Below are 15,670 nucleotides of genomic sequence, written 5' to 3'. Positions count from 1 at the left end.
GTCACTATGGTCACCTTACTCATCCTCCAACAAGCTAAGCTGTCTCCAACATAGTTTCTTACTATTTCCTTTTCCTTCTGTCTGGAATTCCCTTTTCCCAAGTTGACACATGGCCTTCTCCTTCAGTTTTTCCAGATAACTGAGAGGACTTCTCTCACTATCCTGTATAAAGCAGTGTGTCATTTATTTGTCTCCTTTACCTGTGTTCTTTTTCTGCATAGCACCTACTGTCACCTGATTCAACATGTTCTGTCAACATCCACGTGCAGTTAGTAGCCATCTCATTGGACAGCATACCTTAGAGAGTGTAAACAACACGAAGGTAAGCTTGTCTGTGAGGCCGAAGGAGGAGGCAGAAAGGCACATTCTCACAGCATGAGAGAGAGGAGAAGAATGAAAAATAGGGTGCCCACTTGATTAGAATAGTCAGGGTGAAAGCCAAACTGCAGAATATTAAGTACAAGTCCAATGTTGCTTTTAGTAGTAAGACATCCAATTAAGAATAGTTGCAATATCTACATCAGGGGGTCTCCAACCTCTGGGATCTAATGCCTGATGATCTGAGGTGGAGTTAATGTAATAAAAACAGAAATAATGTGCACAAAAAATGTAATGAGCTTGAATCATCCCTAAACCATCCCTCCCACCCTGACAGGTACACTGAAAACTTGTCTTCCACGAAACCACTCCCTGGTGCCTAGAAGGTTGGGGACCATTCGTCTACATTGTACATTATTAGCAAGAGACACAAAATGGTAGTCAAGATACAAAAGAAAATCAAGGTTTCGAATCAATAAAATCCGTAATTTTTTATTCACCACAGATTGAGGTGAATATTGTGGCAGGTCAGCTACCAAATAAAACAAGGTTTATGTGCTGCTGCTGCTAAGTCGCTCCAGTCATGTCCGGCTCTGTGCAACCCCATAGACGGCAGCCCACCAGGCTCCCCCGTCCCTGGGATTCTCCAGGCAAGAACACTGGAGTGGGTTGCCATTTCCTTCTCCAATGCAGGAAAGTGAAAAGTGAAAGTGAAGTCGTGAAGTCGCTCAGTCATGTCTGACTGTTAGCGACCCCATGGACTGCAGCCTACCAGGCTCCTCCGTCCATGGGATTTTCCAGGCAAGAGTACTGGAGTGGGGTGCCATTGCCTTCTCCTCAAGGTTATGAAATAATGTCTCAACTGTGAAAGATATCTCTAAGTGATGTTTTTAGTGTTCATGCAACTAACATTTTTCTGCAAATATGAGAGAGGTCACTTCAATTCTAGACCTCTGAACTTAAAATAATTTGTTGGGGCTCCCCTGGTGGCTCAGCGGTGGAGAATCCGCCTGCCAATGTGGGACACACATAGGTTTGATCTCTGATCCAGGAAGATCCCACATGCCACAGAGCAACTAAGCCCATGTGCCACAAGTACTGAGCCTGTGCTCTAGAGCCTGGGAGCTGCAGCTACTGAGCCCATGTACCACAACTACTGAAGCCCATGTGCCCAAGAGACCCTGCTCCACAAGAAGAGAAGCCGCTACAATGAGAAGGCCACACACCACAACTAGAGAGCAGCCCCCCACTCATCACAACTAGAGAAAAGCCCAGGCAACAGTGAAGACTCAGCACAGCAAAAGATCAATCAATAAATAAAATTACCAAAAAATAACAATTGGGCCACATTTCAACATAAAAGTACAATTAGGTTCTAATATTCCAACAAAGAATGTCAAACTACTACTCATATGGTTCCTCTCCAGTATTTAGTATGCAATATTAATATATTCAATGTAACTATGAACCTTTTTAATAATGTTATTTTTCCCTTAAAAACACCTCTAATTTTCCAAGCAGTTTTGTCCCAAACTATTTCATATCAATATATAATTGACACATAATATTACATCAACTTCAGCTGTATAATATACTGACTGGATGTTTACATATATTGCAAAATAATCACAATAAGTCTGGTTAATATGCACTACTATACATACAGATATACCGTACACCAAATTTTACATCTTAAAAGATAATCTACATTTGCAGCAAATAAGGAAAAGCTTCTGTTCTAAAACTGCCATTGCTTAGAACAGAGAAAAAGACAATTTCTTTTTTTAATTATAGCAACTCAATTATTTTACAGTGAAATATTTTCTTTTCATTTCTTCCTCTTGCTTCATCACTGCTGATTTCAAAAATAATAATGATGTGATAATTTTTTTAAATCTAGAGATGACAGTCTTTAGAGATATTGATAATAATAGCTGACATTTTCAAAGCACTTTGTGATTTACACAGCTCTTTAATGTAGACTGTCTTGTTTAATTATCACATTACTCCCTAGGAGTTAATAATATTATGCATAATTATTCCCAGTATAACAATAAGGAAACTGAGTTAATAAGTAGCAGAGTATTGGAAGCCAGGTATTTGAACTTTTAGTACAATACTCTTTCCATGGCAAATTTCCTCTAGACAAATATTAAGCTTATATGATTTTGCTGATTTTCCAGATACATTACTAACTGCTACCAGTTTAATCAAGACAATATAAAACACACCCGTAACCTGATTCTTTTCACATATTAAATATTAATTATTATTATTAGCATTTGACACTATATTCATCTTGCTTTAAGAAATAGGCTTAATCTTAAAAAAGTAAACTTTAATGTAAACTCTTTAAAGAGAAGCCCATGTTTAGCACTTAATTGTTACTGGGAAAATATCCTCACAAGTCAAACTGAAAAACCTGTGTGATGTGCCTCTGGAGAAAAATCTCCCCAACCTCGTCTGCATCATAAAAAAGTCTTTCCCAATCCAGGGCTTGGCCCAGGACTCAAGGATTCTGAGAAATGCCATGGAATTCAGTTCTCAGTGGATCAGGGCTGTAATGGATGTTGGGGAAGAGACAGACATGTTCTCACACATGTAAGGAGACCGGCTGTGTGTTGTATGTCATGTGCTACGAGGTCCATCTCCAACGGACCATTAAGGGATACAGAATGAAAACACATGTCTCCCATAGAACGCGATGACCTCGTGAATCTTCAGACATTTAGTCTTACCTATCCATTTAAGATATGAGAAAACTGAGACCCAAGGATGAGGGTCTGATCCAAGATGTCTCTGTGATCCAAGCCAAGAAGGTCTCAGGCTGAGACTGTTGAAGTTGGAGCTAGAGGAGAAGACTGTGAAGATGAACGCCCAGCCAAGGCCAGGACCAGAGGAAAAAGGGTGGGGCCTTGTGTGAAATGCAAGGAAGCCTCCCTCTTGGGGTCTTCCTATACAAATATATCTGTGGGAAGAAAGATATATGGGGAGAAACTTTCCTCAAATCTGTGGCTACTCCAGTGCTTTCCAGTAAATACCCTCTATCCCTAAAAAAGAAAAAAAGAAAAAAAAAAAAACCTGTGTGACGAGACTTACAATTTGGGGCAAACTTGTAGCATAACAGAGGTAGTTTGGGGAATTTTGTACAAAATGTCAGTCTCCATTTTCTGAGAAAGCATCCAACAAAACAGGAAATATGTGTCATCAAAAAGGGCTGTGAAGAACAATGTGCTTAATATTCACTCAATGATATAAATGTTAAGCATTTATAAAGGGTCAAGCAGCTTTCCTTCAGACTTTCCATGTCAGGTAGATTAAACTAAATAAATATTTTCCTTTTCTAATTGGTGTAAGTTTAATTCTACTGAGTAAGATAGATTTGAGATACTATAAGACCACTGAAACTAAAACTATATTTTAGTTCAGTTCAGTTCAGTTCAGTCGCTCAGTCGTATCCAAGTCTCTGTGATTCCATGAGTCAGAGCACACGAGGCCTCCCTGTCCATCACCAACTCCCAGAGTTCACTCAGACTCACATCCATCAAGTCAGTGATGCCATCCAGCCATCCCATCTGCTGTCGTCCCTTTCTCCTCCTGCCCCCAATCCCTCCCAGCATCAGTCTTTTCCAATGAGTCAACTCTTCGCATGAGGTGGCCAAAGTACTGGAGTTTCAGCTTTAGCATCATTTCTTCCAAAGAAATCCCAGGGCTGATCTCCTTTAGAATGGACTGGTTGGATCTCCTTGCAGTCCAAGGGACTCTCAAGAGTCTTCTCCAACACCACAGTTCAAAAGCATCAATTCTTCAACGCTCAGCCTTCTTCACAGTGCAACTCTCACATCCATACATGTCCACAGGAAAAACCATAGCCTTGACTAGACGGACCTTTGTTGGCAAAGTACTGTCTCTGCTTTTGAATATGCTATCTAGGTTGGACAAATTTTCCCTCCAAGGAGTAAGCGTTTTTTAATGGCTGCAGTCACCATCTGCAGTGATTTTGGAGACCAAAAAAATAAAGTCTGACACTGTTTCCACTGTTTCCCCATCTATTTCCCATGAAGTGATGGGACCGGATGCCATGATCTTCATTTTCTGAATGTTGAGCTTTAAGCCAACTTTTTCACTCTCCACTTTCACTTTCACCAAGAGGCTTTTTAGTTCCTCTTCACTTTCTGCCATAAGGGTGGTGTCATCTGCATATCTGAGGTTATTGATATTTCTCCCAGCAATCTTGATTTCAGCTTGTATTTCTTCCAGTCCAGCATTTCTCATTATGTACTCTGCATATAAGTTAAATAAGCAGGGTGACAATATACAGCCTTGACATACTCCTTTTCCTATTTGCAACCAGTCTGTTGTTCCATGTCCAGTTCTAACTGTTGCTTCCTGACCTGCATACAGATTTCTCAAGAGGCAGGTCAGGTGGTCTGGTATTCCCATCTCTTTCAGAATTTCCCACAGTTTCTTGTGATCCACACAGTCAAAGACTTTGGCATAGTCAATAAAGCAGAAATAGTTGTTTCTCTGGAACTCTCTTGCTTTTTCCATGATCCATTGGATATTGGCAATTTGATCTCTTGTTCCTCTGCCTTTTGTAAATCCTGTGTGAACAATAGGAAGTTCACGGTTCACATATTGCTGAAGCCTGGCTTGGAGAATTTTGAGCATTACTTTACTAGCATGTGAGATGAGTGCAACTGTACCGTAGTTTGAGCATTTTTTGGCATTGCCTTTCTTTGGGATTGGAATGAAAACTGACCTTTTCCAGTCCTGTGGCCACTGCTGAGTTTTCCACATTTGCTGGCATATTGAGTGCAGCACTTTCACAGCATCATCTTTCAGGATTTGAAATAGCTCAACTGGAATTCTATCACCTCCACTAGCTTTTTTCATAGTGATGCTTTCTAAGGCCCACTGGACTTCACATTCCAGGATGTCTGATTCTAGGTCAGTGATCACACCATCATGATTATCTGGGTCGTGAAGATCTTTTTTGTACAGTTCTTCTCTGTATTCTTGCCACCTCATTTTGATATCTTCTGCTTCTGTTAGGTCCATACCATTTCTGTCCTTTATCAAGCCCATCTTTGCATGAAATGTTCCCTTGGTATCTCTAATTTTCTTGAAGAGATCTCTAGTCTTTCCCATTCTGTTGCTTTCCTCTATTTCTTTGCATTGATCGCTGAGGAAGGCTTTCTTATCTCTTCTTGCTATTCTTTGGAACTCTGCATTCAGATGCTTATATCTTTCCTTTTCTAAATACATGTAAATGTTAAAAGCATTTACTGACCTAATACTAACCTAGACAGCATATTAAAAAGCAGAGATATTACTTTGTCAATAAAGGTCCGTCTAGTCAAGGCTATGGTTTTTCCAGTGGTCATGTATGGGTGTAAGAGTTGGACTATAAAGAAACCTGAGTACTGAAGAATTGATGCTTTTGAACTGTGGTGTTGGAGAAGACTCTTGAGAGTCCCTTGGAGTGCAAGGAGATCCAACCAGTCCATCCTAAAGGAGATCAGTCCTGGGTGTTCATTGGAAAGACTCATGTTCAAGCTGAAACTCCAATACTTTGGCCACCTCATGCGAAGAGCTGACTCATTTGAAAAGACCCTGATGCTGGGAAAGATTGAGAGCAGGAGGAGAAGGGGACAAGAGAGGATGAGGTGGTTGGATGGCATCACCAACTCAATGGACATGAGTTTGGGTGGACTCCAGGAGTTGGTGATGGACAGGGAGGCCTAGGGTGCTGCGATTCATGTGGTCACAAAGAGTCGGACACGACTGAGTAACTGAACTGACCTGAACCTGGTATTTTAGTAAACATGAATAAGAGAGAGATTTCTTTTGAGTGATATCTGTATGAATCATGCTTTTTAACATTAAGTTAATAATTTACACAGATAATAGTTTGTATCATTTTGATTATAGTTATTAAATATAATAGTCAATAAACAACCAGTAATAAAAATGATTATTTCGTATTACTGGGACAAATCTCACTGCAGAAAAAAGGCTCTATATATTCAAAAGAAATTAGCAAACTCAAGCAATAATTCAAAGGAGATCAAGATCTGAAACAGTATGCCAGACAGCACTCTGAAAAATCTGCTGTGTCAAATTCCCAGTGCATCCATTAGGCATCTGTACAGAATCATAGTGAGTGTCAGAGCCAAGAGTGCAAACCACTTCTGAGAAAGGGAACTGAGAATAGAGAGGATGGTTCCAGTAGCATCATTCTGTGGATCATCATACCCTTCTATCAAAAACCCCAAATAGTATATGCATAGATAATATGATGGAGGATGAAATGGCAACCCACTCCTGTACCCCTGGCTGGAAAATTCCATGGACAGAGGAGCCTGGCAAGCTACCGTCCATGGGATCACAAGAGTCAGACATGACTGAGTGTCTAACACACAACACAGAGATAATATGAAATTTGTATAACTTGCAAAATATAATTCTACAAGTGCATATAATGACTGAATAAACAATCATACACATTATTTTTATTTACTGCCACCTTTCAATAATAGAAGCTTATTTTAAATGTTTCCTTCCATTTGCAATACAGTCTTGTTTCTTTAAGCTTTTTTTACGAAGTTCTTAGAAAAACTACATTCCTATATGGTAGTTCTGTTTATCTGATTTTTTTAATATGATTCTTTTAACAGAGAAACCTCTCTTTAAATGTTTAATAAAAATTAATGAACAAAGCATAAACTGGCTATACTCCATATCTAAGTATTGATTTTCATCTAACATTGTCTTAGATGAGTAGATTCACCTCAAGTCAACACATTCACATATTTGTCTTTGCCAGAATAACACTGCCCATTTATCTAAATCTGTTTGCCAAAAAAATTTCTTGTCTTTCATTAATTTTAGAATGAGAGAAACCTGCAGAGAGATTTGCTTTCTGTTAAGTTTCTCCACTGTACATAAATTCATGCTACAAAATTACAAAATAACATTTTTCTTTGGGGAATTTTCAAACACTGAAATTCCTCTACTAAGAGTACACTGGGGCTTCCAGATGGAACTAGTGGTAAAGAATTTGGCTACCAATGCAGGAGACATAGAGACGTGGGTTCAGTCCCTGGGTTGGAAGGATCCCCTGGAGAAGGAAATGGTAACCTGCTCTAGTATTCTTACCTGGAAAATTCCATGGACAGAGGAGCCTGGCAGGCTACAGTCCATGGGGTTCTTTCTTCCTCTAGTTTTTCTATAATTTTATTATTATTTCAGAAATCATTTTACTTTCATGGGAGAAGATTTCCACAAACCATATGACTTTCAAAATACATAAAGAAGCAAATGAAAGTCAAAGTGAAAAGAACTGGGTTTCCCTGATAGTTCAGTTGGTAAAGAATCCACCTGCAATGCAGAAGACCCCAGTTCAATTCCCAGGTTGGGAATATCCACTGGAGAAGGGATAGGCTACCCACTCCAGTAATCTTGGGCTTCCCTTGTGGCTCAGCTGGTAAAGAATCCTCCTGCAATGCAGGAGACCTGGGTTCCCACAGGTAGCAAATGTTACATAGCACATTAACAACCTCCTGCACAACCCCCCTCATCCCACTCTTGATGGTGAATTACAGTTGTGAGTGTTCTGCTCATCTGTTCAATTAAGGTGCTGGTGAAGCCTTTCACATTCTTTCCAACTTGCACTGACATATAATTCAGTTCTCCAGAACTAAAGCTCTGGTGCATAAACCACCATCCATATAGTAGCAAATTCAAGCCTTATTTTCATTTAGTCCAAAATAGAAAAATTTTTTAAAGTTATTTAAAAATAACGTACTCAGCTGCTTGTTTATAGTGTTTCAAATCTTTCTTCAAAATTTTGTTCTCATTTTCTAAAAGCATGTTCTGAGTGTAGACATCTGGAACAATCCCACCATCTCTAAGTTCAGTTATTCCCTTCTGTATTAACTCATACCTAGGATAAAATCAAACAAAAGACTTCATGTTGTTTTTTTCTACTAAATTGGTTTTACTTATGTACATTTCAAAAAGTTAAATATAAGGGAATGTTTAGTAATCAGTTGCAATATTACTTTTTAAGCTAAAATGTCAATATTCATAATATATTTTTAAAATGAAATGCTAAGTATTAATATCATCACAGTGCATAAAATATAACTTAACAGCTTCTATGCTCCAGGCACTAGTCCAGACACTGGTGAAATTAACAAAAATGCCTAAGCCTCTACCTATCTAATGGAGTTTCCATTCTAGTATGGATGGTGACACATTCTATGAATTAAAGCGAGATAAGAAAAACAGACACTAAAGTAGAGAGTGATGTGCTATTTTATCTAAGGCAGCCAAAGTATAACAGACTATTTGATCAGGGACCTGAAGGAAAAGAGAGACTAAGCCATGTGGATATGTGGGAGAGAAGCACTCATGGCTGACAGAAAAATATGTGTAAAGGCCCTGAGATAAGGAGGTGTTTGACACGTACAATGTAAAGCAAAAAGTCAGTACATCTGGAGTATCTGGAAATGGAGCCAACTAAGTGAGCAGGAAAGAGAGTCATGAGAAATAAGTCAGGAAAGACAGCAGGGAGCCAGAAACAGGAATGTGATTTTACTCTGAATTAGACCAAAGTCACTGGAAGGCTTTGAGAGACAAGAGACGCTGAACAGATTTATGTTTAATAAGGATTAATCTACCATCTCTCTGAAGAAACTGGCTCCAGAGAATAAAAAGTAGAAGCAGAGAGTCTGCTGTAAGAGTTCAGGAGAGAGACGTAGATTAGACAAAATTTGGTAGCAGTAGATTGTGAGAAATGGGTCCCTTCTGGACATGCTGTGAAGATGAAGCCAACAGAATTCTCTTACAGATCAGATATCATGTTTTAGTTAAAAAAGAAAATTGAGGATGACTCCAAGGTTTTTGGCTGAGCCACGGACAGACATTTAGTCAAATGGGAACAAATGCAGTAGGAACTTGGTGTTTAGAGAAATCAAGGAACCATTTCTATCCATGTTAAATGCACTATGTCTGCTAGGCAATTAAGTGAAAATAAATATTGTAAGTACACATCAAAAGTTAAGGGGAAAGTCAGGACATGAAATTTAAACCCGGGATAGATCAGTAAATAGATACAATTTAAAGTCACAAGATTGGATAAAGGCCAGTCAGGAAGCAAACAAAAAGTGAAAAGTAAGAAAGTTCTAGAACTGTTTTCAGATTGGGAAGAGAGGAAACACTACCAAACAGAGACTAAGAAAGAGAGGGGTCAGTGAAGCAGTGAAAAAACAGGAGAGTACTGTGGCTGAGGGACCAAATGAACAAAGTGCTGCAGGAAGTAGGTAATACATAACAGTGACAAATGATATAAGGGGAAAGAATAGGAAGAATACTAAGGATCAACCACTGAATTTGCCAATGTAAAGTCACTGAAAAAAAGTTTCAGTAGACTCATGGAGGGGCTTTCCTGGTGGCTCAAATGATAAAGAATCTGCTTGCAATGTGGGAAACCTTGGTTCCATTCCTGGGTTGGGAAGATCCCCTGGAGAAGAGACTAGCAACCCACTCCAGTATTCTTTCCTGGAGAATTTTATGGACAGAGGAGTCAGGAAAGCTACAGTCCATGGAATCTCAAAGAGTTGGACACAATTGAGTGACTAAGACACACACACGCACACAAATACACAGAGTCATGGAGATGAAAGTGGAACTAGAGTAGGAATGAGAAAGCAGGAAATGAGGAAGTGGCAACAAAGTCTTTCAAGGAGACAGACCATAAAAGCAGAGCCTAGGAAATCATATGACCCTGAAGAGAAAGTAGAGTCCAGGGTGCTCTGTCTTCTCCTATGTTTTTAATACATGACATGTTATTGTACATCTTATGCTGATGGCAGTGATTCAGCAGAGAGGGAAATCTTTTACAATGCAGGGGAGAGAGGGGACGACTACAGGAGTCATGTAGTGAGTAGGCGAGAGCATCCAGTAGAGGAGAGCTGGCCTCAGATGACAGTGTCTATGGCTCAGCCATGCAAGAAGAGATGGAGAATGCTGAGCTCAGAGGCAGTGGGATGGTAGAAAGGAAACAAGACCTGTGGAACTCCTATTTTCTCAGTGAAATATGAAGGTGCATCAGAAAATCATTTATAAATCGGTTAATAATTTGTTTTAATCGTTATATGTAGCAATTAATAGTTAAAAAAACAGAGCATAGAAAAAACATTTCAAGTACTACAGTTATTAACCAAAATTCCCTACAAACCTTGCTATAGATGAGCTAAATATAAGTTTAAAATATTTACTTTTCAGCAGTTTCATATTATACATCTTAGCTTTATTAATATATTACACATTAGTAGTCATATGTTTTGTGTTATGTGTTATATATCTTGCTGCTGCTGCTGCTGCTAAGTCGCTTCAGTCGTGTCCGACTCTGTGCGACCCCATAGACGGCAGCCCACCAGGCTCTGCTGTCCCTGGGATTCTCCAGGCAAGAACACTGGAGTGGGTTGCCATTTCCTTCTCCATTGTGTGAAACTGAAAAGTGAAAGTGAAGTCACTCAGTCTCGTCCAACTCATAGTGACCCCGTGGACTGCAGCCTACCAGACTCCACGGTCCATGGGATCTTCTAGGCAAGAGTACTGGAGTGGCTTGCCATTGCCTTCTCCAAACATATTACACATTAGTAGTCATATGTTTTGTGTTATGTGTTATATATCTTATCTGATACCAAAAAAGAGCAAGAGAACCCTGCTGGATATACAAAAGTTCAAGACAACTGAATCAAGATCAAGTGATATTTGGGCTTCCTTGGTGGCTCAAATGGTAAAGAATCTGCCTTCAACAGAGGAGACCTGGATTTAATCGCCAGGTCTGGAAGATTCCCTGGAGAAGGAATGGCTACCCACTCCAGTATTCTTGCCTGAAGAACTCCATGGACAGAGAAGCCTGTCGGACTACGGTTCACTATTTGCCAAAACCTACAAAACAACACATATCATTTAATCATAAAATCACTTTTCTATCCATATTTGGACTGTGGTTTATACTTATCTCAGAAGAAAAGACATAAGGACTGACTGAAGTATTGGACCATAAAGATTTTCTGACCACAAAATTGGCTGAGGGATGGGATGGGGAGGGAGGTGGGAAGGAGGTTCAAGATGGGGTACATATGTACACCCATGGCTGATTTATGTCAGTGTATGGCAAAAACCACTACAATATTGTAAAGTAATTAGCCTCCAATGAAAATAAATTATTTTTTTTTAAATTGGCTTTCAGCCACTGGCTTTATTTAATGCAGAAAAAAATCACTAAAATTATTTCAATAAGAAAAAAGTGACATGCAGTCCTTTAAATTAAATGTTATGTAAATAAATTAATATGTGGTAAAAGTTGTAACTGCACTACCCACATTTGAGTGATTACATATTACACCAAATTTTATTGACTAAAAGCAGCAATATTTTACAATTTAAGAGAAATTTAAAATCAGTTCAGTTCAGTAGCTCAGTCATGTCTGACTCTTTGCAACCCCATGGACTGCAGCACGCCAGGACTTCCTGTCCAAAACCAACTCCCAGACCTTGCTCAAACTCATGTCCATCGAGTTGGTGATACCCATCCAACCATCTCATCCTCTGTCGTCCCTTTATCCTCCTGCCTTCACTCTTCCCTAGCATCAGGGTCTTGCCCAATGAGTCAGTTCTTCGCATCAGGTAGCCAAAGTATTGGAGTTTAAATATTATTAATAATTGCACTATTACCTTTGATGGCATTTTTATTATCACCCAAACTTCAGTGCAATGGTAGAAACAGAAGCTAAACTGGAGAGAAACAAGGATGTAAAAGAGTAAAGAAAGAAAATAAAGTCCCAGTTTTACAAATAACATTTGGCTGTAAAGGGAAAAAGAGTTGGAGTGAGCTGGAGGTAATAAGAGGAGAAGGTAGAGGCAAGGATGTACATTTTGGGTGAGTGAGCTCTGACCTTGTTAACAGCCAGCAGAACAATCCAGAGGAGGAAAGGAGACGGTTGACATATGCTCAGTCAGAATAAATAAAATGCACTACCATATTTTCTCCATTTTAACACTTTAATTTTGCCCCCAGGGAAATAATCATTGTTCACAGAGCACTTCTAAATGGCCATAAAAATATTACTGACTAAACCCACAGTATAGACTTTTCGTGGTTCATAGAACATTATATATATATCTTTTTTTTTACACACACATCCATATATACGTATATCTATATAGATAAATGTATAATATTTTTTGTGTGTAAATGGCCATAAAATAAACATTTAGAATTTGGGGGGAAAATAAAAGCTTGCAAGGTCATACGCTCTGTTGTGACTAACTTTGCTGTTACATGTAGTAGTGTGAAAGCAACCACAGACAAACAGATAATACCTAAAAGATAGGTCATGGCTGTGTTTCAGTAAAATTTTATTTACCAAAATAGGAGGCAGGTTAGATTTGGCCCCAGGGTCTTAGTTTGCTGACCCCAGATTTAATGGACTTAATGTTAATTACTGTTTGAAGAATGAAAAAACCTAAGTCAAATTCTACTGCCCAGGTGTTTTGGTTTTTGGAGTTTTGTTTGCTTGCTTTTTGTGGGTTTGTTTTACAAATCACCAAGAGGGAAACCTTGTTTCATCACCTTTTGTAAGATTAAATGAATTTATAGAAATGATAAGTTACAAGTGTTCTTCCCCATAATAGACTTCCCTGGTGGCTCAGATGGTAAAGTATCTGCCTACAATGTGGGAGATCTGGGTTTAATCCCTGGGTCGGGAACATCCTCTGGAGAAGGAAATGGCAACCCACTCCAGTACCCGTGCCTGGAAAATCCCATGGACGGAGGAGTGTGGTAGACTACAGTTCATGAGGCCACAAAGAGTCGGACACAACTGAGTGACTTCACTTTCACTTTCCCCATAATAAGAAATTTGTAAAAATAATATACATGGCAATCCACTCCAGTATTCTTGCCTGGAGAATCCCCATGGACAGATGAGCCTGGCGGGCTACAGTCCATGGGGTCACAAAGAGTCAGACACAATTGAGCAGTCGACTAAGCACACATTCCTATACACTTACTATGCATTATAAATAAAGGTTTCTGATCAAAGTAAAAACATGTTTTATTTGAAATAAAAATAGCCAATACAGTATAATCTCATTACAAATAATTTGTAATCTCATTACAAACTGGCAGCTAGGGATCAGAATAAAATTATTTGAACCACAGTATTATTAAACCCAAATAAGAGATATTTATACAAATTTTACTTTAAAATCATAATATTACAATAAATTATATGCTTACTTAGGGTTTCTATAAACCTTAATATTATTGCACTTTTCTGAAATTTCATCTAGCAATTTCAAATTGCTAAATCTAAAAGGATAATATTTCAACAAACACCTAATTAAGAGTATACTTGGTTCCAGATTTCTCCAAGGGAATCATTTCACACTTTGGCGCAACATGTAAGCACTACATATCCTAACCCATAACTTTAGAAGAAAAATGGGAAACTGAACTACATTAATCATCATTTCATTAGTAATGCAAATTAATCATCTATCTACTCTTAGAAAAATATATTCTCTAATACATTTGTAATTATTTCATAGGCACATTATTATAAAAATCATTCACATAATTTCTAGATTTAATAAGAAGAGTATTATTTTTCTACCATCAAACCTGCTCTTTTTTTAAACTGAATTAGTGAAAAATGGCTCTCCTCATTAAATTTATTAACACTAGACATGCAATTTAAAATAATGAAACTTATTACTTCTATATGAATGGTCTCTGTAGATTTGAACAAAAATAGCAAAATATAAAAATTAAATCAAAGTTGGATTAGTAGAAATTAACAAATTGTGCCTATATTTAAAATTAGATGATTGAACTCCAAAACACCATAAACAACTTTATATATCATATTAGTCCTTCTTTCTATAATATGCAATGACTTTTAAGAAAACAAAACATTTATTATCCAATTATTTAATAATATTTTGTTAAAGAATGCTAAGGAGTCCAAAAATATGCCTGATGACATTATCGCGATAGCAAAGGAATAAAGACAGTATGCCTGCTGATTTTCATAATAATAAGTTAATAAATTTTTCAGTTACAACAAGAAAGCCTTGTGTAGGTATCATCTGACAATGTAATTTCACTTACTTATAAATGAAGGGACATTTATAGAAAAAGAATCAGTTGTGTGAGTAGAGAAAAGCAGGGCATTACATTCTAAGTAAAACAAGCAAAGTAGTACTGTTAACAGGATGTGTCTTATGTAGGAGATAATACGCCTAATTATGTAAAGTGAAAGTGAAAGTGAAGTCGCTCAGTCGTGTCCGACTCTTTGCGACCCCATGGACTGCAGCCTACCAGGCTCCTCCGTCCAAGGGGTTTTCCAGGCAAGAGTACTAGAGTGGGGTGCCATTGCCTTCTCCGAATTATGTAAAAGATATTTTTAAATATTTCATTAAGTAGCCCTGGATTATATAACTCCAAGAGATGTTCCATTTTCTTGATTTTTGAGAATAACTTAAATTTGAGTATTTAGAAAAGATATTTAATTTAAAACCTTTTTGAAATTGATATCCTGATTGTGTATGTGTTTGTGCTGTGGTTTCAGTGGCAGTGATGGAAAAAGTTTCTATCCAGCTCTTTCACTTTACATAAGCTGAGTCACTCAGTCTTTTGAGATGATTAAAATATACATGTTAAATAATGTTAGTATTTCTAGAAAACTGTTTATCTACTTAATTATTTACCATTCAGATTGAAAGCAATCAAGAGTTCTGGTCATTCCCATTTTGATCAGGAAATTGCAAAGAAAGTCTTCTATTGCTTCAGGTACTGTATGCTTTGGAGAAAAGACTGTTTTCTGCTCCTAAAATTTTAAAGTGAAATTATTTATTTAAAAATTATCAAAGCTTTAATTTTACATTAATTAAATGTACAGTTTACACTTAATTGTACATTAAATGTACATTGGCCTTACATTCATTCATTCATTCACTTTTTAAACAATTTTGTTGAATATTACATCCAGGAACTATTTTAATCACTAGAGACAAAGCAGTGATGAAAACAGACAAGACTCAGTCCTTATAACTAATAATCAAGTAAATGTGGACAGAAAATGAGTAACTAAATTACAAATATACAGTATCACCGATGATACTAAGTGCCTGTGGGTAAAAGCAGAGGGGTTGAAGTGAGGGGAAGCCAAGTATGGAGCAGATATGTGTGTGGAGCTGGTCTGCTATGTATGTAGCATGATGAAGAACGATTACATTGAGAAAGTGACATGTGAACATATATCTAGAG

The 15,670-nt window shown here is 37.9% G+C and overlaps 1 protein-coding gene across 4 annotated transcripts in view; it reads right to left on the bottom strand.

The window, feature by feature from the left end:
* SPAG16 (sperm associated antigen 16) overlaps positions 1-15,670 on the bottom strand; it is a 1,079,093-nt gene that overhangs the window by 1,035,953 nt on the left and 27,470 nt on the right. For 3 of the 4 annotated variants that reach the window (XM_070771724.1, XM_070771734.1, XM_070771737.1), the window contains exons 4-5: positions 15,112-15,230; positions 8,129-8,266 (exon numbers count right to left, since the gene is read on the bottom strand). In XM_070771724.1, the coding sequence (XP_070627825.1) occupies positions 8,129-8,266; positions 15,112-15,230 (257 nt within the window). The remainder of the gene's footprint in view (positions 1-8,128; positions 8,267-15,111; positions 15,231-15,670) is intronic. The other variant, XM_070771730.1, reaches the window with a different exon arrangement.

This window comes from Bos indicus, chromosome 2 (genome assembly GCF_029378745.1).
Source record: "Bos indicus isolate NIAB-ARS_2022 breed Sahiwal x Tharparkar chromosome 2, NIAB-ARS_B.indTharparkar_mat_pri_1.0, whole genome shotgun sequence".
NCBI lineage: Eukaryota > Metazoa > Chordata > Mammalia > Artiodactyla > Bovidae > Bos > Bos indicus.
The sequence above is the reverse complement of the archived record's forward strand: the minus strand, read 5'-3'. Positions and strand labels throughout refer to the sequence as shown.